The following is a 25,926-nucleotide window of genomic DNA, read 5'->3' as shown; positions in this document are numbered from 1 at the left end:
TTGGACAAGATAAAAATAGGATATGAAAAAAAAACTTGGGGGCCCAACCTGGGGGCCAGATGAAAAAAATGCCCCCCCCCCTAGAATCGCCACTGACCACAAGCCAGCTAGACAACAAAGTCTAAACTGACCATGACCATTCTCACGAAGGAGACACAGTGGGGCGTGATCCTACTCATCAGCACATCCGAGGGCAATCCCCAGTCCAGCGGAAGTACAACCAACCCATGAACCCAGACCGAGAAGAGCGCACCCTCCATGCAAACTAAACTTATAATAACCCCCCAACACCAGTAAGATTCGCTAAAACCAACTTTTATCATGAATAGCTGCTAACATCCGTCTATTAAACTAACACAAACATAAGCTGCACTCCAGGCATCTTGAAAGACTCTACGCCAAACACGAACACCTAATTCGACATAACACCTAGGTCTCACCGCACAGAATGTTTGTCTTCTGTGCCTCTCCCCGCGGCTGTATACACGAGAAGTCTTATATAACCTTTTGAATAATGCTCAATGTGATATTCACTGTAACAACCGGGAGGTGAAATCAACTCGCCTGCCGTAGGAAATATACACAAGCACAAAAATATACACTGGTTTTCGTGGTAACGCGGCTTTTGTGGCGTCGGCTTGACTTGGGTTAGGTCAGCGTACGTCAGGGGGTGACGCCCGCGGAGCTGGGAGTGCCAATCTGAAATGGAAAATGAATAATTCTACAGTATCTAAGATGGTTGGAGCAGGGTGGAATTAGATGACCTCTCAAGGAGGAAAGAGTGCCTACAGGCAGCATCCGGAAAGACAACGACGAGTAAGTAAAGCAAAAGGAGAGGAAATACAGTCATCGTCACGGAAACTAGCGACAGTTTCCTCCGGTAGTAAGTATTATATATGCCTGATGTTATGTGAGGCACAGTCCCACTTGAGAATCAATACAGCGCTCCTAGAGGTCGGACGTCTCTACACACCAGCTCTCTCAACAAACGCCCAGGAATCTTCGCCGGCCGGTGGTGGCGAGGAGATATATCTCCTTAGCTGCTGCCGGTCTGGCACAGGCCGACCTCTTCGTTGACGTCGGCAGGCGGGTTTACACCAAGACAAATACACACATTTCCCAAGTCACGTAATTCTGTTTTCAGAGTAGTGCTTGGAAGAAAAGAGGCACACGCACACTTGCTCGCTGGTTTAGCAGAGGCCCAACCCAACTCTCACACAGAACCCTCACCTGCTCGCAGGCTGGTCGATGGAGAGGAATTGGGACGCTTCTCTGTCCAACCGGCCCGCAACCTAACGCTGACCTCTTCGCTGATGCTGGCGAGCGAGTTTACATTCTGACATTTTACACACAATTCCCAATCACGTAATTCTCTATGTCAAATAGGTTCGAACGGTAATACTCGGGAATTTGAGAAGGCGAGAGGGAAACACACGTCACACCAACTAAGATGTGTTTATTCGGAATAACACAGGCAAAAATTAGTTTACACAAAAAATTAATTATATAAATTGTAACTTTCCTGAGTGGGAAGAGATGCTGAAGTGTCCTGCTAGGCAAAGAGACAGGTCTCTCCTGGTCCGTCGACGACGACGAGCGTCGGAAAAGAAGTGCCATCCAGGTTCTCCATGCCCTTCCTTTGTGGACCTGGGAGGGGGACGGAGAATGGGCGAGGGGACGATCTGCGCATGCGCACAGCAGTAGTGACCCCGTAGTTGGGCCTAGTTGGCAGCCCTGGGCAGCTACGCATGACCTCACGGTCACATTCCTCCGGCCTGGTCAGGTGTGCTGGGCTGACTGCATGCTCCGTCACGTGACCCAACGTAGTCCACGTGGTAAGGGTGGGATGTCCACCCTTACACTCTGCTTTCAGAGTTGTGATTAGAAGGAGAGAGATAATACAACACCCGCCCGCCTGCCCTCCCCCCCTCGCACCGCCACTGAATCAACTCTACAGGATCTCAAACCCAACCTGGGGAAAAGCAGGCTACTCAGGCCCCACCTGTGGCTTATCAGGAACGCGCTCTACACGCTTGCCGGTGGTAACGAGGAGATATATCTCCTTTGCTGCTGCCGGTCTGGCACAGGCCGACCTCTTCGTTGACGTCGGCAGGCGGGTTTACACCACCCGCCTGCCCCCCCCCCCCTCGCACCGCCACTGGATCAACTCTACAGGATCTCGAACCCAACCTGGGGAAAAGCAGGCTACTCAGGCCCCACCTGTGGCTTATCAGGAACGCGCTCTACACACGGGAAGTGAACTCTACGCACTTCCCGTAAGATACACACACACACCTCTCACGAATATAGCCATGACACACGCACAAACATCTACACTTACTTTTTCTTCGACTAAAATTCGCTTCCTTTCTAAGCTTCTCTTATACTACATCTTCTCATTTCAGTTTACCTCCCACTAAAGATTTTTCCGTTTTTCCACCTTTCTCTACTACTACGCTTCCTACCATTTTCTAAACTTTTGTTGGTGATCCTAATCCCGGCGTCGGCGCCCCCGTCCAAGCTCCCAGTCCATTTCTCCCGAGCCACGATCACCAACTGCCCCAAATCGCTCGCTAATTCGCCCAGTGGCAATAGCCCTCTTTTATACGCTGCTATCTTTTCATTTTCTTACAGACATTCTTCCCCTCCCACAAAAACCGATTCCGCGCAAGCGGGTGGTCTTTCCTAGGAATTCAGAATTCAGAATTCCCACTTGATCACTCACGCGCGATTGGCCCAGAGCCGCTCCGGGACATCCATCACTCCCAGCAAGTCCAGTAAGAATAAAAACAAAAATTTCCCCCATGCTACACAAGTTCTTCTCTTAATTTCTAACTTTTTCTCATACTGCAACGTCTCGTTTTATTTTTCCTCTCACTAATTTTTCTGTCTTTCTGCCTTACTTAACAATTTATTTTATTGGTTAATATAGACTCCTACCTTCTCAGCCGCAAAAATAACATTCAATACAGTATCCTTGAACGGGCTCACTGGCAATAGCCCCTTTTCATACACACTATCCTGCCAATTTCCTACAGACTTTGTCTCCCACAAAAACCTATATATATGTATGTTTACACGTACTGTGTGATAGTCCATTGGTCAGATAACCAACCTCGCTTACACCGAAGATATGGATGTGGTGGCTGAGACTGTGGAGGAAATTAACGAGATGTTTACAGTATTCCAGAGAACAGCAGAACAAATAGGCCTAAAATGCAACGAGAAGAAAACGGAAATCATGGAATTAAGTAGAAATGGCAATTATACACCAGGAGAAGAGCAAGTTGGATCACTAAGTGTGAAGAAAATGGATAAGTTCAAGTACCTGGGATCCATTGTCAGTGAGAGAGCCAAGCCCTTCCTTACTTAATTATTGTATATATCTATTGTATATGTATCTCCTTTATTGTATATGGCATACTTCTTTATTATACATGAGTACTTAATATCAACATAGATCTATTGTAAATGTATTGTATAAGTAAGCTTATGTAGTCATTACGTTATATAAATGCCCTATACATAATTATATAACCGAATATCTATACGTCATTAGGCGTACGCTAAACGTGTATGCGTCTATGCCAATTGTACACGCCATAGAATTAAGGTACTAAATATATGTTACCCTTAAACCATTTTGCATGCATATTCATCATTATATGTGATTGTTCTCTTGTTTCTGTACATTCTTATGTATATACCTAGATATGTTAGTATGTATTGTTTTGCCCAATCTTTTTCCCGCCTAGCAACAATGTATCAGAAAGTAGGCCACGGGTGCGTCTTAATGCCCAAGCTAGGCCCCAAGCATTCGCTTGTGACAGATCACTTCCTGCCATACTTGTGTGTAGACCTCCGCAATAAACTCCTACCAAAAATACTGCGTGTTTGGCACTTACCACAGTGGTGACCTCCTGGAGTGACAGTGCCCAAGTGACCCTAATACCCAGTGCTCCTTACCTAAGTGATTTAGGGTCATACACATTACGTGGTTAAGTGCCTATGCGTATTCATAAAGTGTGACTCGACACGCGCATGGAACTACGCATTTACGAAATTCAAAGTGCGCATGAAATAATCGGAGTGTGCGGCATTGTAACAGTCCTGATCTACACGCAACACGTATACGATACACAACACGTATACTGGGAAACATCCGACAACAACAACATGAATTCCCCTTCTCCGCCTACAACCACTATAGCCACTTCAACGACGACAGCAGCAGCAGGAAGCACTTCTTCATCTACGCATTCCACGACTTCGGCCGCCGTCGCTGTTCGACCTCCACCATTCGACGAAGCATCGCCGGCAAAATGGTTTTCGTTGCTAGAGGCGCAATTTGCACTAGCTAACATAACCGTCCCCCAAACTAAGTTCAACCACGCACTTGCGAACTTAACCATCCCTGTGCTCAACCAGCTCGACGACGATGTCGTTACTTCCGGTGACTACGACTGCTTGAAGAAGGCGCTAATCGACGTCCTTACCAGGTCTCCGCCGGAACTCTTCGATGCCTTGGTCCACCAGAACAATATAATGTATGATAAGCCGACGACCTTCCTACGAGAACTTCGCACCATAGGTAAGCAACTCGGTGTCGACGACGACTTCATCTGCCTAAAGTTTTTACGTGCAGTGCCAAGTGACATACGACCACTACTTGTTACACATGCCTGTTCCCTAGATGAGTTGGCCCGTGTCGCTGACACTCTCATGGCCCATGGCCACGGAAACAAAGGGATAAGTGCGTCGTCAGTGAACAAGCCTGTGCCAAGGGCTCCACGGCACTTACCACAAGAGAAATAAATTGGACATAGAAATAAATGAACGAATAGCTGTAGGAAACAGATGTTACCATGCCTTGGCATCTGTAATGAAGAGTCGGGCAATTAGCAGAAGAACAAAGATTAGAACATATAACATTGTAATAAAACCAAGTCCTGTACGAATGTGAAACATGGACACTGACAAAAGAAAGGGAGAAGAGATTGGATTTTTTTTTAAAACAATATCCTGAGAAGAATCCTCGGTCCAGTATATGATGAAGAAGGGAAATTGAGACGAAGACATAACAAGAAAATTAGAGATCAGACCGGACAACCGTACATTCAGGATGAATTACGGGGAAGAAGAACAAGGTGGGCTGGACACTGCATCCGAATGGAGGAAGACAGACTACCAAAGAAGGTGATTTGAAGGAGGAGTAGAGGGCAGACGACCATTAGGGAGACCCAGGTACAGATGGATGGATGAGTAAGGAAGGACGTGGAGACGGTGGCACCAAGAGAGGACTGGGAAAGAATTGCCAGAGGATAGAACCATCTGGAGAGGCATAGTGAAAGCGGCGAAGGATCGTCCGGCCTGACAACCAACAGAGTGAGTGTGAGATAGTACCTAGCCTTGATCTAAAAAAGAAGTCACTTTGGATATATAGTACCCCGCTGTTAGCTCAGATAACGGTCACTCTAACTAAAACAGCCTATGTCGGTAGCCGTTTTTAAACACAACTAGGTTTAGGTCTGTCCTAGTTTCTTGCACACTACCCTTTCTCTCCCACAAACGCAATTCCGTTGGAGTGGGTGGTCAAACCCTGGTTGATCCCATGTTCATTATCAACCTTGGCTAAGAGAGCACCTCTAAATTCCTCGAAAGTAGGTAATGAGAAGCTTAGGCCAGGAGGCACATAGCTGCGGCCGAAGCTGTCACCTTTGGCCTTAACATAGTTTGTTGAGGCAGGATTATATGATTATACGATGTTGGGACAGAATTATAAGATTATATGAAGTTGAGGAAGGATTATGAGATTATATGAAGTTGAGGCAGGATTATGAGATTATATGATGTGGTAGGATTATAAGATTGTATGATGTATGCATGGGGGGACGGAGAGGGGGGTCGCCGATTTAATGAAGCGGCCTTGCTGTGGATGTGTTGTGTCTTGTGACACTTCTTCTGACCCAGGGCAGTGGACAAGGTGCAGGGATGACCCGTCATCCAGGAGGTGCTAAGATGGGAAGGAGGGTGGAGGGGTGTGGAGTGTATTCAGGGATGGAATGGGTGGGAATGATTTTATGCCTTTTACTTTTTGGCTACCTTCCTTGTAAGGGGGAAAAAGCCTTGGTATATGTATGTATGATGTTGGGGCAGGATTCACTGCTGGGAATCGTAAAGAGGTGCGGAATTCGAGCTCACAACAAAGAGGATGTGATACAAGCACGCTTCCGTTTGTGCCACCAACACTAAAAATCTTTGGAAATAGTCACTTTTAGACTTTATGAGTTCTTTATTTCACAAAACTAAGGTGGTTTGTGTAACGCTGTGCTCTACCTTCTTGCGCCAAAGATATTTGGCTATTATATAATTATTATGGAATCTGAAATTTGCAAAAACAAATAAATAAGTAAATTAATAAAATAAAACAAAGTACACAGTTCCAAATGATGTTATAAATCTAGCATATTTTTGCTGGTTTAAGACTGTATAATTAATTTATCATTGCTGCTGGCAGCACTGTAAAATACGATTATTTGTAAACAAACCAAAGACCACTTGGAAGTGGACGAAATAGCAGAATGTACATTGGAAATGATTACGAATCAGATTCTGATGACGATTGGTTCTATGATTCTATTAAAAGGTCAGGCTATATCCGAAACCATTTACTGATTTTATACTTTTAACATCATAGGTGTAAAATCCTTTTGTACTCCGTGAATGAATTTGCCTACACGCTATCATAGACATAGGCTATGGCTCAATAACTCACAGAAAACGGTATTTACAAAGTAAAAGGAGGTGCCAAGATGAGAGGGAGGGTGGGGTGGACGGGAGTGGAATATGTGGGAAATGGAATGGGTTGGGGTGGTTTCTATGCCTTTTTCTTTTTGGCTACCCCCCATGTAGGGGGAAAGAGCCTTTGGTATATGTATGATGTATGTAAAAGTTGTTTGTCAGCTCCACATGCAATAAATTTCTTATCTATATAATTGGATAGCTCCACATATTACAGGGAGTTCCACATTGGTCCTGGAATTCATCATATACTCTCATGGGACATTTCTTTGTTATGGAAGTCATTGTTCAAGGTCTAAGAGTATTGGGTAGTCCAAATCAAGGTTCATTTTATCTTGATATGGGTCAAGTTGGTTAGTAGAGATGTGTAGGCATTAAGTGGATACGGGCGCATCCGCTCGTGGCGCCACTATTGTACGTGTACTGTTTACAACGCAATCTTTTGCGGCCTGTTTAAATAAGTATGTCTCAGTTTGAATGCTTGCATCGTTCAGTGCATGCACAAGGTATTCAAATTATCTTGTTGTACAAGTGTATGCCCAATTCTTGAAATACAAACAAATTTTCACTGATTTAAACGGAAGTTTGGGTATCAACCTCGGCAAAATAGATTCCCGAGTAAAAATATTAAGGTAAAGCATCAATAACAAATATTGTAAATTAAAGAACCATGTTTTATAATCTATTTTCTCCCGGAAATGAGAAGCTTAAGATCGTTGGTTAATCAACATGTAAGCTTCATTGCAATACATACAGGCATATAGTCATGCATGAAACCATGCGCGGCGCCGCTATCGCCATCTTTTGCGCCCCATTGGGTTTTGATTTTTGTTTGGCTTAGTTTGAAAGCTTGGAGCATTCAGCACATTCACAGGGTATTAAAATTATCTTGTTAAACAATTGTATGCCCAGTTCTTCAAAACTTTACTAATTCTTACCGATTTTAATGTAATTTTTTATATTAGCCTTGGCAAATTAGTTTTCCGAGTAAAAGTCTTAAGGCAAGAAACTAAATTATATAATATTTAATGTAATAATGTTGTTTATTAGCCTCTTTTCTACTGGATATGAGCAATTTGAAATCGTTGGTAATAGCGCAGCTGTGCAATCTAAGAATCTTGAAGCTTAGATGCCTATTCGACATATCGTTGCCATGGCAATGTGATAGGTGTTGGTAAGAATGGTGTAAGAGGAAAGTCCTGCATTGTTTTTGACATGCTCAGGAGATTTGTTGACCCTTTAAACCTTCACATTCCAAGTTGCATGTCAGTTGGGCCAGCAGTTTGGATTTTATTGATTATTTCTAAATTGACAACAGTTGCCATGGCAACATGATAGATGTTAGTAAGAACAGTATAAAAGGAAGGTCCTGCATTGTTTTTGATATGCTCAGATGATTTGTTGACCCATAAAACCTTCACATGTCAAGTTACATGTCAGTTGTGCCAGTGGTTTGGATTTTATTGATTATTTCTAAATTGACAACAGTTGTCATGGCAACATGATAGATGTTAGTAAGAACAGTATAAAAGGAAGGTCCTGCATTGTTTTTGACATGCTCAGGAGATTTGTTGACCCATAAAACCTTCACATGTCAAGTTGCATGTCAGTTGTGCCAGTGGTTTGGATTTTATTGATTATTTCTAAATTGACAACAGTTGCCATGGTAACATGATAGATGTTAGTAAGAATGGTATAAGAAGGTGGTCCTGCAATATTAATGACATGCTCAGGTGATTTGTTGATCCATAAAACCTTCACATGTCAAGTTGCATGTCAGTTGTGCCAGTGGTTTGGATTTTATTGATTATTTCTAAATTGACAACAGTTGCCATGCCAACATGATAGATGTTAGTAAGAACAGTGTAAAAGGAAGGTTCTGCATTGTTTTTGACATGCTCAGGAGATTTGTTGACCCATAAAACCTTCACATGTCAAGTTGCATGTCAGTTGTGCCAGTGGTTTGGATTTTATTGATTATTTCTAAATTGACAACAGTTGCCATGGCAACATGATAGGAGTTAGTAAGAATGGTACAAGAAGAAGTTCCTGCAATGTTAATGACATGCTCAGATGATTTGTTGACCCATAAAACCTTCACATGTCAAGTTGCATGTCAGTTGGGCCAGTGGTTTGAATTTTATTATTTCTAAATTGACAACAGTTGCCATGGCAACATGATAGATGTTAGTAAGAATGGTATAAGAAGAAGGTCCTGCAATGTTAATGACATGCTCAGGTGATTTGTTGACCCATAAAACCTTCTCATGCCAAGTTGCATGTCAATTGGGCTAGTGGTTTGGATTTTATTGATGATAATCTGAAAATTGACAACTTAATAGTTGCCATGAAAAGGCAAATATGGTATGATGGAGATGTCACACATTGTTTTTAACATGCTCATGTGATTTGTTGATCCATAAAACCCAAGTATTCAAAATTTCAATAAAATTGGACCAGTGGCTTGGAGTTTGTGTGTATTTCTTTACCAAAATATTTACAAATTACCACCCATAATTCTAATATTTTGTTATGGTAAAGTCTAACAAAAAATGCGGAATTAGAAAGTAATTTAAAAAATAGTATCTCCCTTATTTTTAAAGTTATTTAAAAAATTTAAAAAGCATTTTGTTTCTAATAAAATTGCGTTTTAATGCAACAATAATTTAAGGATTAAAAAAATTGAAAATTTTGTGCCCGTATCTAAGAGTATTGGGTAGTCCAAATAAGGGTTCATTTCATCTTGATATGGGTCAAGTTGGACGTTGGTTAGCAGAGATGTGTAGGCTTAGCCTTAGGAATGCAATATGATATCTTAGTTGGATCATGGTTATAGTAAGTTATTGATTGTGGGTACCGTATATACTCATATATAGGTCGATCTCGTGTATAGGTCGACCCCCCATTTTTGGCCAAAAAATCTGGAATTTTCCATATACCTCATGTACAGGTCGAGTGGCTTGTTTTTGTTATGTTGCTGTGAGCATTCCACTGTCTTAATGCTTTGAAGTAGCATGGCTTGCCTGGTATAGCAATTGATTATTAAGGTTTTTTCACTTCATTAATTCTGATGTATTTTGGTTTATGTTTTTTTCAAGTTCACTGATTTTAATATTCAATAAGTTTCACTGAAATTGCCATTTCAGCGGAGTGAAAAACTTGAACAGATTACCAAGTAAAGTACGGTATTCGGAATAAACTGGCTAGGCGTGTTTCGTTAGAAACAATTTTAACCAACACTCAGAGTTAGTCTTGTAATCTCAACTGTGCGGATGATCAGGCTAATGATAATGTGGAGGAGAAAGATGATGTTGATGTTCCTATGGCTGATGAAGTTGATCCGTATGACGATACTCGACACAGAAGTGAGTGGGAGGAGCTGTTTGGTGGTGAAGATGACGACAGTAAGGAAAATGATTTTGGTGGATTTTAGTTAAAATATTTAGGATTATACCATGTGTCACTGTAACAGTAACAAGTTGGCAATACTGAACAGTTTGTTTTCGTGATGATGAGATCCATGCATTGTTTTGGTAATGGTAACAATAACATATACCATATAGAAAACTAAATTTGGGTAAATTTTTAGTTTCGACCATGGGCGCAATATAGCAATAAAAATTGATTATTAATTTTGTAAATTATAATGTATCAACGTAATATGCAATATTGTGATATGGAAATAAAAAAACAAAAAAGGTGCTAAAACATTTCGTAAGTAACGAAGTCGTGTCGGACGAATGGTACGCCATATTTGTTATAATAGATGCCGATGTCGAAGAAATGAAAGGATGATAAATTCGTCTAACCTAAACTAATCTAACCTGTGTTTAATAAATCATTACCTGCAAATTAGATGTCATCCGGCTCGTCCTCATTGTCGTCGTCGTGAGAGACGTTGGGGGGCTTTTCAACCACTCTCTCAGCATGCTGGGTATACAAAGTTCTTGCAGCTTGAAGGAATGCATGTATCTCCGCTCCATAACATTCCTTCAAGAAAATGTACCTGGCGAGGTACTGTCGGAAGCACCGAGGCCGTCAATTGACAGACAAGATGGTGTTCCGATCCTATGCTACCGACTTTGTTCATTAGCATATTTGCTTGTAGCAAGGTATTTTTATTTTCACTTCCGCCCACAAAATTGCATATTACATTGATACATTTTAATTTATAAAATTAATAATTAATTTTCTATTGCTATATTGCGCCCATGGTCGAAACTAAAAAAAAAAACTAAAAACTAAATTTGAGAATATCACAGCATTTTATTAGTTTTTTAAACAACTATGGGTAATATGATAGTATACATGATATAATAAGCTCGCCTGTGCTAAGAATTTTAACAAACAGGTAAAACCACAGTATGGGGTTACCGTATCTAGAAGGAATTTTACATGTTTTAGTACGTACCATGTATTTTATGTCCCCATTGTTTACTGGTAGTAACTACTAGGTAAATATTTTGATTTCTGAACCTAAAGAAAAGGTAAGAGTTCTTCCTAACCTTTCTTGTCATGTCTGGATTTCAACCTAACAAGATTATTACCTGTGTATAGGTCGACCCCCTAGGTTTTGGCCTAAAAAAAATTCCTTAAGATTTCGACCTATAGACGAGTATATACAGTACTTGGATCTACCGATAGTGTTGACAGTGGTGAGTATTACCCTCTGTGGAAAGGGTGGGTAGTTACTCTGGTGTTACCATTGCAGATTGTTCTGGAGTTCTAGGGTGAGCTTCTTTACTTTCCCCACTGGGAGGTGGTGTGAGGTAGGGAAAGAAGTGCAACAGAGGGTTTTTGGTTTTGGAAGGGCAGTTGCTCCTTTAGTATTGTTGTTTTGTTTTTATTGTCTGTATTCTTAAGGCATTATTATAGGTGGTCATGCTGTGGATGGTATACCAACCTGGTTGAGTTTGGGGAGGCTATGTTTAGGGTACCTTTTCTAGCCCCTTTCTCATGTGGGGCGGGCAAGGTATTTGTAAATAAAGCTGTTCAGTCATGTAGTCTGCTGCCAAGCTGTGCTACTCCCCATTGTACACAGGGTGATCAGTGGGCTTACACTGCCTACCATGTATGTTGTGACAGGGCTTCCAGTGATCATAATTTCTTTCTTCCATTGTCAGATGACTGATTTTGAAAAAAAAAAAAAAAATCATATAATGGGGGCGGGGGAAGAATGTGATTGAATATACTGTCATTCTCAGTTGCTGCCTTCACTCTTGGCAATTCACAGATGGGAGCAGGCCCTGAGGAGCACTGCATGGAGGTAGTGGGACAATAGTTGGTCCTCCTTTTCCAGGTGTCTAGTAATTGCATTTTGTAGTAACACTAAACCAGCAAACTGTGCAAACCTAGTTGTAGCATACAGGATAAGAACTATATTATAATTGTAGAGTCCCTTCTTTGCATTGCTAGTGCTGAGTTCTGACCTTAGATTGCCCATGTTGTCTGACTTTTCTATTCTTTCATCCAAACTATTCCATGAATCAATAATACTGTACTCTTTCAAACATGTGTATTCTTTTTAATTTTATATAATAACTTCTAGTTTTCCTTTGTCTCCACACTGAGGCTATCATTATCAAGTATGCCCACACCTTTCATGGCTCTGAACACTATTTTTAGATCATCTCTCTTCTTTCTTCTAGTGTTGGTAGCTCTAGAGTATTCTCTCTTTATATGACTTATCAACAAAATCTGAGATAATTTTAATTACAGCACTGAATTTTCTCTATCATGTTTATATCTTTATTTTTGTGTGGTGTGGTCACCACTGCAGTATATTCCAGTCTTGGGTAAATCAGATTTTTTTTTATAATTTTCTTCATCATGTTCTTTGTCCATGTCAGAGTGAAAAGCTATCCCTCTAATAATTTTGGATATACTGTACTTAGAAATTGATTCATCATCCAGCTCTAATATCTTTAAATTACTATTGTAATAATTAAAATTAATTATAATGAAATCCATAAAAAGGACTGTATTCGTCAACAAACACATGTAAAAATGTTACTATGTCACTTATATTCCTACTCTCTATCGGAAAGAAGGGATCAAAAACGTTTTCGATGTTTTGATCAGACTCACGTGGTCTGAGAGAGAGAGAGAGATGCCACGTAGGCACTCCAAGACAGCCAACCCAGGCTATTAATATCTTCGTCAAATTATCCCTTTTAAAAGGTAAGAGTTAAAGTCAGAACCAGTTATAAAAATTTACTTAAAGAGCCCACGTCCGATATAGAGAAAGGAAATGAGACGTAAAAGGGGAATGCAAGTTACACGGATGCTGGCAATAACCCCATATCTAGTGTTGTTGCTATGTGTTTGGATAACCCTTTTCGATTCTCATAAATAGGTTATACTCTGTTATAGGAAAAGTAAATTTTTCTTTTTTTTGTGTAAAGGTCACAACATGGCTTAATTCAATTGGAAAATGAAGTCCAACAAGCTGTAACAGAAACACAAAATCTTACACAGTCCCATCAGGGAGTTTGTTCACAAGTAAGGGATTTAACACAACATATTAACAATATGGACAGGGAGATGTCTAATCTACAGGGGACAATGCAACACTTAATACAAATACATAATAACACACAACCACCAGTAATACCAACACCACATACACCTCACAATCCATACAACCCCTCTGCAAGTGGACCCCTCAATACTGTAACAGGGACACCACAATCCAGACCCCCAGGACCATCCCTCAGCAGGATGGGGAATCAAATCTGTTCCTAGTTGTAAGGATTTACTATTTTTGCACTTTTATACTTTTGTACTTACTTGTAACTTCTGTGTAGTATCATAGAATTATTCAAAGTGGATGATATTCTTTTAGGTTTATGTTGGAGGAAAAGAAGTTTGTAATAGGAATCTGTAATGTATCACAGAAAATTATCATAAATGTGAATGTTTTAGTGGTCTTATGGATCATGTCTTAAGTCTTGCTCTTGTAGTACCTGGTTGGTACATTTCCTAGGATGGAGTGCGCCCCTTTCCAAACCCCTTTGAAATTCAATTTTTACGAGTTGTTTCTGGCCAAGAAGTCTGGACAGATAGTCATTAGGACGCCTTGATAGGAGCCAAGTTTGTCTTCTTAAATGGAGAACTCTTTTGAAGTAGAGTGACGTGATCTCCTGTGTAAGTGGAGTCAATCCAACCCCAGCATTAGGCCAGGCAAAGCTATTAGGAAAGCAGTTTGAATGCACACCCATAGGGTAGTGTCCACATTTAAGTGCTCCAATATATCCATGTTTTTTGTTGTTACAAGAGTAAAATATTTTTTGTTCTAGACTGAGATTGTTAGACAAAGATCTATATTCCACTGGGGCAGACACATAGTAAAAAGGTTATGCAAGTCCATGACAGAAAGTGGCTTGATATTAGAGTGGACATGAATCAATTTTTCCCCAAGGGAAAAGCTATGTCAGAGTGAAAAGCTATCCCTCTAATAATTTTGGATATACAGGTAGTCGTCGACTTACAACCGAGTTCGGTTCCGACAGACAGGTCGTAAGTTGATCTGAACGCAAGTCGGTCTATATATATATATACAGTATATATTACCCTTTATATTATATATATATATATATATATATATATATATATATATATATATTGTATATTTAGCATACTGAAATAATCTTAGCATCTTTGAACTATGTTGTATAGTATTTTTAACCTTTTTATAATTTCATCTGATTTTCTTTGGGAAACATAGCTTAGGCCTAAGCATATTGAATAAAATCCTATCATCTTTGACCTATGATATTTAATACTGTATTTGTTAACCTTTTTATTATTTTACCATCAGACTTTCTTTAGGAAATGTATGCATACTGAATAAAATGTTATTATCTTTGAGCTACGTTGTTTAATATTCATTAACTTTTTATCATTTTCGTTAGGAAACGTAGCCTAGGCCTACACATACTGAATAAAGTCCTGTCATCTTTGACCTACAAATCCTTTTTTGTTGGTTACATTAAAATCATTGTAAAGCAAAATTAGGAAAAAATAATTCGGAACACATTCTTTTCGTTTACGTACTGTACCGAAAATATTGTTATTGACAACAGACCAAGCATAAACAACGTTTACTGTCACATTTTATTAATCGCAAAACATAAAAATACAAAATGCTGTGCCAAACATTTTGTCATCGACAACAGACTAGGCATAAAAAAATACTGTTACATTTTATTAATTGCAAAACATAAAAATACAAAATGTAAGGCAAAATTAGGATTTTTTTTATTTCAACAAAACACATTCTTTTCGTTTAAGTACTGTACCGAACATATTGTTATCGACAACAAACTAGCCTAGGCATAAAAAGTTTGTTATATTTTATTAATTGCAAAACATACAAAAATACAAAATGCAATGCAAAATTAGGAAACATTGTACTTCAAACAAACAAAATGAAAGAATATTTAGCTGGCTGGGATGCTGACGCTGCCGGCAGCCTGCGAAAACTATCGCACTCGCGTCTCGCAGCGTGCGGAGTAATGTACTGCACTGCCAGGCATAACATTGCAATTCTATTACTCTATTAAATGTTAGATATTATTGCACCATCTCGTGGTCGTAAAGTCAATCAGTCGTAAGTCGCATAGGTCGTAAGTCGACGACTACCTGTACTTAGAAATTGATTCATCATCCAGCTCTAATATCTTTAAATTACTATTATAATAATTAAAATTAATTATAATGAAATCCATAAAAAGGACTGTATTCGTCAACAAACACATGTAAAAATGTTACTATGTCACTTATATTCCTACTCTCTATCGGAAAGAAGGGATCAAAAACGTTTTCGATATTTTGATCAGACTCACGTGGTCTGAGAGAGAGATGCCACGTAGGCACTCCAAGACAGCCAACCCAGGCTATTAATATCTTCATCAAATTATCCCTTTTAAAAGGTAAGAGTTAAAGTCAGAACCAGTTATAAAAATTTACTTAAAGAGCCCACGTCCGATATAGAGAGAGGAAATGAGACGTAAAAGGGGAATGCAAGTTGCACAGATGCTGGCAATAACCCCATATCTAGTGTTGTTGCTATATGTTTGGATAACCCTTTTCGATTCTCATAAATAGGTTATACTCTGTTATAGGAAAAGTAAATTTTTCTTTTTTTTGTGTGAAGGTCACGACATGGCTGCCGTATAGGGGGTTAGCGTACGCCTTACCTAACCTAGTATAGCTTAACCTAAAATCATTTGTAAACCTTAAGTAGGGTAATTTAAAGAATTCTGAAGAGGCCTATCCTATGTTATATTACAGGAAGAGGCATATTAACCTCATGTTACCTCGCTTTAGTCTTCTAAGGATTTCTTCTGCCTCACGAATCTTTCAGATACCCTACTCCATTTTCGCATTGATGTGGTATTTTTTCTGAATAAGTTGTTAGCTTACAAGGAACCAGTATTGGAGAACAGAATGAGTCTGGTCTCAGAAACTAGTCTTGGAACTAGTAGGAGACCGAAGGGGACGCAAGTTCTCAATTCCCTCCCTTCCCCAGTTTGGGAAGCTTCTGGAATAATGTTGAAAGAATAAATGAACCAAGAAGGTCGAGTTTCCTTTCAACCAAGAATGGAAAGCTGGAGTAGGACCCACATACCCACAAGTCCCATGTTCTACCAGACGACTAACCTGCAGCCCAGTCCCCCTCATCCTTCGGTTTGTGACATCGGAAGTCAAGGAGTAGCGGAAAAATGATCGCTTCCTCCAGAAGATGGGTGGCAATCTGTAGCATCTGAATTGTTGATATATATATATATATACAACAATTTTTTTTTTTCTTTTTTCTGTTGTGGTTCGCCGAGACATCCATATAGTGGAAGGCTACTGTTATGGTCTTCATTGTATTACAAGTTTTCCCAGTGATCCTTTTGATATGTATGTGGTGAAAATTTTTCCATTGTCATCATTCCCATCTCTGTGTGTATGTATGTGGGTAGCTGGGTGGATGAGTATTTAGATAAATTTAGCATCATATTTTTATTTCTGTGATACCCTTTTTTACAGGTATGACAGTTTGTTGATGTATAACATCCATGGGACTGTGTCTTGTATGGACATGCCATCAAGTGATCATTTGGTGGTTGCAGCTTCTAGAGGTAAGTTTCTTTAACTTGCACCATTTCTTTCACCCTTTTTGTTTGGCACCATCTCCTAGGTAAATAAAAGTCTAGAACTGGAACTAGACAGGGTAAAATATATAAATTACATTGTTGTGCTAATTCCTTTGATATTGTGATATAATGTTGTCTTCCTTCCCTTTTGTTTATTTATTATTATTATTATTATTATTATTATTATTATTATTATTATTATTATTATTATGGGGGGAAGGAGAGGGGGGGTTGCCAATTTAATGAAGCGGCCTTGCTGTGGATGTGTTGTGTCTTGCGACACTTCTTCTGACCCAGGGCAGTGGACAAGGTGCAGGGATGACCCGTCATCCAGGAGGTGCTAAGATAAGGGGAGGGTGGAGGGGTGTGGAGTGTATTCAGGGATGGAATGGATGGGAATGATTTTATGCCTTTTCCTTTTTGGCTACCTCCCTTGTAAGGGGGGAAAAGCCTTGGTATATGTATGTATTATTATTATTTTTTCTTTAGGAACTATCCCTCCATTTCTAATCTACCACACCAATAAGAGTCCCCTCTCTCTAGTTTCTTTATTAATTTTTTCCATAGGTTCCACCATTTTTCTTGTTTTCTCTCTTCCGTCATTTCCCTTTTTACCCATTTTTTTTCTAATTTGCCAACACCTACTAGTTTCCATATCTTTTTCATTAATTCATTCACTGTACTTTGTGATTTGAACTTCTTTTTAATTGGTCTTATGCTTCCTTGGTGCTTCTTCATTTCCCATTATTGTATGTGCTGTTTCTTTAGCTTTCTGTACTTCTTTTTGATTCTCATTCTTTTCTTACTGGTAAATGTTCTTGCCATCCTACCACTATGGTATATTTTTCTTTGTCTACCAGTACCTCACTTATCAACATTTCCCTTTCTGTTATTTGTTGCTACATAATCTTTTGTAACTATTTGTTTCTCTTTTTGTAACTTTAACCACCCTTTCTCTCCTTGTTTGATCTCTCTAATGTTTTCTTAATTTTCTCTATCCTTCACATCCCTTTGCTTCATACTGTCCTCCAATTTAATTATTTTTTCTTTTAACTTTTATATTCACATTTAAACTCTTCAAGTTCTGATTTATTGTTTAACATAATTTCATTTAACTGTGCCAGATGGAACCACCACACAGAAGACACAGAACACCTCATATTACAATGCTACACAATAACAATTCCTAGGCAACAAGATAATATCTCTTCCCTACTTCCCAAAGTGACTTAGGATCCTGCCTAAAGGTCATTGCCAGTTTCATGAAAGCCACAAATCTTCTGCAAGAGACCAGGGCCAACGGTTTGATCTTTTCACTCAATTTACTTTTCAGATCATCTATTTTTCTGTTCAAATACTTGTTTCTTCAGTGCTCTCATTTCATCTCTGGTTTTAATCATATCCTTCACTACTTTTCTAAGTATCATACTCATAGTTGCCATTCTGGTTGTAGGTTGTTCTAAATTACCTTGGTCTTTCATAAATTTTCCATAATCACCATCTTCCTCATGTCCACTGTCAGCAACCAGTTTACTATTTCCATCTTCAGTCACCATAGTTTGTGTCTTATTTATATATATCATTGTATTTGTATGATCATTTACATTTTATTGTTATTTTTATAGATGTTGCTTTGAAGACAAAATGTGGTGTGGAGTGTTGAAGACAAAATGTAGAAAAATATGGTTAAGTTTGGAAAACTTATTTTTGAACATCCTCCAGATGGTATATTTGTAGGTAGAAAATTGAAAAATACAAAGTTTATGGATTGTCAGAATGCTGCTGTTTTTAGAAAAATCTGAGTGCGAGAGGGACTTGAGAGTTCTGGTGAGTCCAGACTTTAAAACCAGGAAGCAGTGCATTAGCACCAGAAATAAAGCTAACAGATCATTAGGTTTCATTCCTAGGATGGTAATGAATAGAAGTGCAGAGGTAATTATTAAACTCTATCTAGCAATAGTTAGACCCATCCTTGACTATGTGGTACAGTTATGGTCTCCGTCCTAAAGAATGGACATAAATTCACTAGAATCAGTAGAGAAGAATGACCAAAATGATACATGGACTCAGAAATTTGCCTTACGAAGAGAGGCTTAGGCACCTTAACTTACACTCTCTGGAAAGACGCAGAGTGCGGGGTGATCTAATAGAAGTGTTCAAGAGGATCAAAGGTTATAACAAGGGTAATGCAAACAAGGTCATCATGATAAAGCAATAGGGCAGGACTTGCAGTAATTGGTATAAACTGGACAAATTTAGATTTAAGAAGGAAATAGGCAAGAATTGGTTTACTAATAGGGTGGTCGATGAATGGAATAAACTTAGTAACCATGTAGTAAGCGCTGAAACTATCAATTGTTTTAAAAAATGATTAGATAACTTTATGGATGGGGATGACAGGTGGTGATGGATACGGAGCTGCCTAGTGTAGTCCTTATGGTCTTTTGCAGTCTCCTTTATTTCTTATGTTCTTATGTTCTTAATTCTACACATAGCCATGAGACTCTGCTATCTTCTTTCACCAATTTTCAATTACATATATGCATGTATACATATACTTCCTTTTTCAGATTCTAAGCATGAACTTTTGGAGCTGAAGCTTCCAGATAGACTTCTGGAAGAGAAAGATGCAGGATTATCCAATAACAGGGACTTTAAAATGCTATCACATGGATACAGTACAAGCCATATTAAACAGGTATGCATGAGTTTAGTAGACACTGAAATATTTTCCTTTGTTATGTGTAGATTATGTTCTATGGAAAAAATGCAATAGGCAATCATCATGTGACACCTAGAATGGTGACAAACTGAATGAATATTTTATTCAGCTCAAGGCCAGACACAGACTTAACTAATCAACAAATATGCTGTCAGGATGAGAGAGGTAAAAGATGGGCAACTCCATGTGATTGTATTGCTATATAACTGTCAGAGAGATGTATTTTTCCACTACCTGTCTCCAGAGCCCATGAGTACTCTTGTCTCCACCAGGAGGCAAACTCATAAGGGATTGGCACTTGATTTCTGGATGGAGTCCAAGATCTGTTTCTCTGTGAACTTCCATTTATTTTATAACTCTTTCATATAAGGAAAGTTAACATCTGATGACTGTAATTATTCTCCTTCTCCTAGCCAGTGACAGAAACATCCTTATACTCACACAATACAAACAATGTTTCCTGAGGAATTTGTTCAAAACCATGGAGATTACTGCCAGCTGACATGGGGCTATGGGTCTCTGAGTGATAACAAAATATGAATCACGGGACATTATTAACAATGATGGACCAATGACGGGTACCTGCCTACTTGTGGTGGTCTTGCAAGATGGATAGTGGGGCTACTTATTTTTAAAACAGAGACAGAGGATAAGTTACATGAAGTCCAACATGGATTCCAACCAAATATAGGAACTATGGACATATTCATAATCATATCACTCACCGCTCCATTAACACACTGAAAGACAACACACTGCTGCATGCCAGACCCCCTGATATCCACCCTTCTGAATCCTCTCTCCCACAAAAGGACAGAGTCCACCTGGCCAGACTGCGGTGCGGCCACCACCCAGCACTTCTAAGCTACCAGAAGAGGCTGGATAACTGCATTGTGAACAGCTGCCCAGGATGCAACACTTCACCCCATATCATACAACACATAATGGAAGACTGCATTATACACAATCATGCATGCAAACAACACAACATACACTCTATAAAGGATTTGTGGGAAAACCCAGTTTCGGCTGTGGCATTCCTTGGGGAGACGGGACTGCTCGGACAGACAGTCTAGGGAACGACAACAACTGTGGACCTGTGTTTTGCAAATGCTACTTGAAAAATCATGTGAATGTAACTACCCCAGATATTTAGTTTTCCTTGACCTAGAGAAAGAATGGAACAGAGTTCCTTGAAAGAAATTATGGACAGTTCCATAACAAACAGAATATCAAATGCCACTAAAACTGTTTAATACAAAGCTTGTATGCTACCAGCAAAACATGTGTAAGTCCTTTTAGGAACAAAGAACTTTGGTTTGATGTTACCACAGGAGTTAGACAGGACTCAGTTATCTCACTGTTACTATTTATACTTTTAATGGATCAAGTTATTAAAACTGTTGAAAGCTAGGAAGAATTAAAAAGACCAGAAGATGCAGATTAGCAAGCCTATGCTGATGATGTAGGATTAGTAGTCACTCCATGAATCACTCAGAAATACTCTTACCTTTTAGAATACAGCACTAAATGAGTTTGGCTTAAAATTAAGCTTGGAGAAGACAGAGATAATTGTTGTCTCTTGAGAACACCAAAATTTGGATGTACAGATTGATGAGAAAGTTCTGAAACAAGTAGAACAATTTAAATATCTTGGAGATGTTTATGGCCAAAATGCAGAAAGTGAAACTGCTGTTCAAGGTAGAATTATACAATACACAATAAATGTAAATTTCCTGTTCCCACTCGTGAAATATAGAAATATCCCTTAAAAGGTAAAAATGACAACGTACAAGACAGTTCTTTGCCTGTCCTTTGTTACAGATGTGAAAAATGGACTCAACAAAAACAAAAATCAGAATGCAAGCTTCCGAAATGAAGGTTCTTAGATTAATAAGAGGAGTCACAAGAAGAGATAGGATTCGAAACAAAAGAATAAGAGAAGAATTAAATATTGATAGCATAGTTTGCTTTTTGCAAAAGGCCCAGTTAAGATGGTTTGGGCTTTTCATAATGATGGGGGAACATCAAATCCCCCAAAAATGGTATATGTGGAAACCTAACACCAACAGATCCATAGGCAGACCTCAGTAACTTTGGGACCAAAACATTGTTGAAGCACTTTAACTAAAGGAATTCTTCCCTTGATGATATCCTTCTAGAAAATTACCTAGATAGAGAAAACTGGAAAAGACTGATCAATTGACAGACCTACAGGCCTATCAGGAGATGGGTGAGAAGAGACAGAAGGTAGTGAAGAAACTTTGGGTAACATATTACTGAACACAGCAATGAACACCGTAATGACCCAGTAGGTAAAAGAACCAACACTGTACAGAGACAGTGATAAACATGCAAGACTGGACTTGATTCTAACAAAAGAACCAGAAGTGACAATCACTGGAATACTGATGTCCATTAGGTAAGAGTGATCATGCAGTTCTGGAATTTATGCTGGAAGTGGGGAAGATGTACATACAGTATTCATGTCACCAAATGGACAGGTTACATGGCTAGACAAGATATCTTGGCTAGAGATAGGAGTACTTTAAGAAGTCATGAGAACAAATTGAAATAGACAACATGCCGTATGAGAAGGAGTAAAATTTTTCATATAGATGCTTAAATATTTGGAATTGCTTAGAAGGTGATATAGCCCAAGCTGGAACAATACATGAATCTGGATGTGGTAATTGGAAATTAAGGATATAGACCAAATTGAAGAGTAGGCAACAGGTCCATATGAGCGTTGCTCCTTTCCTATGCTATTACAATTAAGGAAATACACACATGTAATCACTTACTACCCCATGAGCATTACTCTTTCCCTGTATACTAAAGTTAGGTAAATATGCCAACACTGGTTTGTTAGTGTATTGGTACTAAGCTCACCTGCTAATTAAGCAGTCTTGAGTTCAGTCTCTGCACAGGGCAGAAAAGCTACACAGCACTGCATGCTGGCACCTCACTCTATTGGGGAAGGAGTTTGGGTTATATGTGTCTAAAGTGACAGCATTACCCATATATTGGGCCATACATGAGCTCTGAGCTCTCATCTGGGATGATAATAGTTATTGATCATGAGTCCAGCACATGATCTGAGACCACAGTGAACTTCATTCAAATATACACACACATGCATGCACATTCTCCCTCCCCCATACAGGGGTGTGTGGGTTAAGAATGTTTTACACTGTATGGGCTCTTCATTTTCCATCCCCTTCATTCTGTGGGGAAGGCCATTTTTCTCCAAAACCCAACTCCGGGAATGCAAACTTGATAGGGCTGTACTGTACTGTACTTATCTTCACCCTCCATGATTCTTCTTTTCCTTCTTACAGATTTGTGCAACTGATGAAGCTGTTGTTTCTTCAGAAAGATGTGGAGTAAATTATTATACCATTCCACAGGATAAAAATATTAATAGTAAGTTATTTCTTGGGAAAATGACAACAATGTAATTGCCTTGAAATGACTGATGTTTCATTGAGTGGTAGATAGATTTTAAGTTGAGTTTATATATTTTTCAGATATTATTTCACAAAAGTGCAGTTTACGTCAAGATGTAGAATTTCCTGTATTAGGAAGGCAAGGAACCAAGGTGTACTCAGGGACCTATAACCAAAATATTTCCATAAATGACTTACTTTCTAGTCAGAAAAGTCAAAGCATAACATCTACTGAAAAGGAAGGTGACATTAGTGTACTGAAGGCCCAGAATGATGACCTTTATGTTTGTCTTAAGAATAGAAACCATATTATGAAGTATGATACCCGGAGTAATTGTTGGACAGATCTTGTTAATGAAAAATCTTTTGGAAACATGATTTGGACAATGGATGTATGTATCAATAAAATGATTGCATGTGTTTCTTCACAAGGTCAGTACTATCTGTATGATCAGAGATTTTTAAAGAATGTAGTCCAAAACACTGCAATAGGAATGGAAACGAATAGTTCCACACATTTACAGATATCATTTTCCCCAACAACAAATAATCTAATTGGAATATCTGGATTTGATAAGACTTTAATGATCTATGATGTAGCAGATAAGAGTGAAAATCCTAAACCAGTATTTGTACATGATGGCCATAGAAATAAAGGTGCAGATATGATCATTATGCACCTTTGGCACCCATGCATAGAACAACTTATGTTCTCTGCAGATAACCAAGGAGAATTACAGGCTTGGAAGTTTAGATCCCAACTATGTGATAGATAATATTTTTAACAATGGTGTATGTAGTGACATCAAATGAAACTCATGATAAGCATTTATAGATTTAGTGATTTTTTCTTTCAAGTCTACCATCTTTGATTTTTTCCCACCTCAAGTCTACCATCTTCAAGGTGGTGCCTAGGTTGAAGGGGTTATAACTTCTGATTAACCTCGTGAGCCTGAAGAATCATTTTGTAGGGCTTGTGCTCACATATGTTAGACAATTTTATTCTTCTGAGGGTGCCACTTGTCTTGTTGAAGGATCTATTTAATACTTGTTTATACATACATACATATACCAAGACTTTTTCCCCCTTACAAGGGAGGTAGCCAAAAAGAAAAAGGCATAAAATCATTCCCACTCATTTCATCCCTGAATTATACTTGTTTATACTGTGAAATTTTCCTGGCATTAGTGACAGTATAATTCCAAAGTAGGACAGAGTGATGGCACTAGGGACCCTGCTCTCTGTATGTTCATCCTATGAGAAGACAAGGCATAAGAGTGTCTAGAACATGTAGAACCCCAACCAGAACCCTAAAAAATTGTTCATTAAATGTGTACTGTTGTACAGATGAGAGTAATAGGGAAGAGATTGGCAGTTTGTTTGTGAGAAGGAAGATAGATGCATCAGCATTAAGTGAAACTAAATTGAAAGAGAGAGGTGACTTTGAGTTTGGGAATGTAATGAGGAGTGTCAGGAATGGTGAACAGGGGAAGGGAGGGAAGAAGTGGCTCTGCTGATAAGTCATGAGATAGGAAAGTAGGTGGTGGAGAGGAGGGGAAATGTGTTCAATGTCAGTGTGGGTGAAGGTGAAACTGGGATGGGGGAGTGCATATGAACCTGGTAGTGAGAAAAGTGAAAAGGAAATCAAAGGCTTTTTGGATAGATTTAAATGAGTATATAGAGAGTTTTGGAAGGAATGTGAATGTAGTGGTGTTGGAGGATCTGAATGCTAAAGTAAGGGATGAGCCAATAGGTGGAGTAGTAGGAGGTTTGGGGTGCCAGGTAAGAATTTTAGTGGAGAGATGATGTTGGAGAGTGTTTAAAAAGGGAGTTGATGATAGCAAACACAGTGTTTAAGAAGAGAGCCAAGCATAAGTTTACATGTGAAAAGGTGGTGGATGGAAGGGTGGTTCACAGGGCTTTAATGGACTATGTATGGGTTTCCAAAGGAAGGATAGAAAGAGTTTTGGGTACAGGAGTCCCTCAAATAACACGGGGGTTAGGTTCCTGAAATTACAGCGTATGATCAAATCTGCGTATGCTGACTTTCCATATTAAATACCGAGAACCATATGTATGTGTACGTGTGCGTGCGTGCACGCACGTGTATTTACCTAGTTGTATTTTACGGGAAGGGGAGCTATGCTCGTGGGGTCCCGTCTTCATATCTCATTTTATCTAAACTATTTTTAAATTCATGTATTGTTTTTGCACACACCACTTTCTCATCTAACTTGTTCCAACTGTCTATTACTCTGTGAGGAAAGCTGTTCTTTTTCAAATCTCTTCTATAGCTGTCTTTTTTTATTTTCTTTCCGTGTCCTCTAGTATTTCTGTCATCCCATTTTATCAGATTCTCTCTGTCAGTAATTTCTATGCCTTTCATGATTCTGTAAATAGCTATCAAATCTCCTCTCTCTCTTCTTTGCTCTAGTGTCTGTAGTTCAAGTTTTTCTAGTCTCTCTTCATATGATAGTTTTGAGAGTGTTGGTGCCAATTTTGTAATTGCTCTTTGTATTCTTTCAAGTTTTTTTATACATTTTTTTGTACTTGGTGACCATATCGTTGCTGCATATTCCAATCTTGGTCTTATCAGGGTGATTAGGATTTTCTTCACCATTTCTTCATCCAGGTATGTAAATGCAACTTTGATTGTTCTTATTAGATTATAAGTTTCTCCAAAAATCTTATTTATATGTTTCTCAGGTGACATATTATTCATAACAATGACTCCCAGGTCCTTCTCATTTTCTACTTTTTTTATTCCTTCTTCTCCCAATTTATATGCTCCTGTTATTCTGTTTTTGC

General features: G+C 38.9%; 1 protein-coding gene across 3 annotated transcripts; it reads left to right on the top strand.

The window, feature by feature from the left end:
- The first annotated feature begins 6,520 nt into the window (after positions 1–6,520).
- Positions 6,521–23,945, top strand: LOC143020291 (integrator complex assembly factor WDR73-like). 3 transcript variants are annotated; one of them, XM_076176538.1, is made up of 5 exons: positions 6,521–6,646; positions 16,840–16,931; positions 19,517–19,644; positions 23,010–23,094; positions 23,199–23,945. In XM_076176538.1, the coding sequence occupies exons 1-5, from the start codon at positions 6,582–6,584 to the stop codon at positions 23,891–23,893; spliced, it is 1,065 nt and encodes a 354-aa protein (XP_076032653.1). In that variant the 5' UTR covers positions 6,521–6,581; the 3' UTR covers positions 23,894–23,945. The 3 variants fall into 3 exon arrangements, with proteins under 3 accessions (XP_076032653.1, XP_076032655.1, XP_076032654.1); XM_076176540.1 differs by lacking the exon at positions 6,521–6,646 and adding an exon at positions 12,894–12,981; XM_076176539.1 differs by lacking the exon at positions 6,521–6,646 and adding an exon at positions 16,236–16,491.
- The last annotated feature ends 1,981 nt before the right edge of the window (positions 23,946–25,926 follow it).

Source organism: Oratosquilla oratoria, chromosome 39 (assembly GCF_046742065.1).
Source record: "Oratosquilla oratoria isolate Oo_2021 chromosome 39, ASM4674206v1, whole genome shotgun sequence".
NCBI lineage: Eukaryota > Metazoa > Arthropoda > Malacostraca > Stomatopoda > Squillidae > Oratosquilla > Oratosquilla oratoria.
Note: the sequence above shows the minus strand (reverse complement) of the source record. Positions and strands in the feature narration are given on the sequence as shown.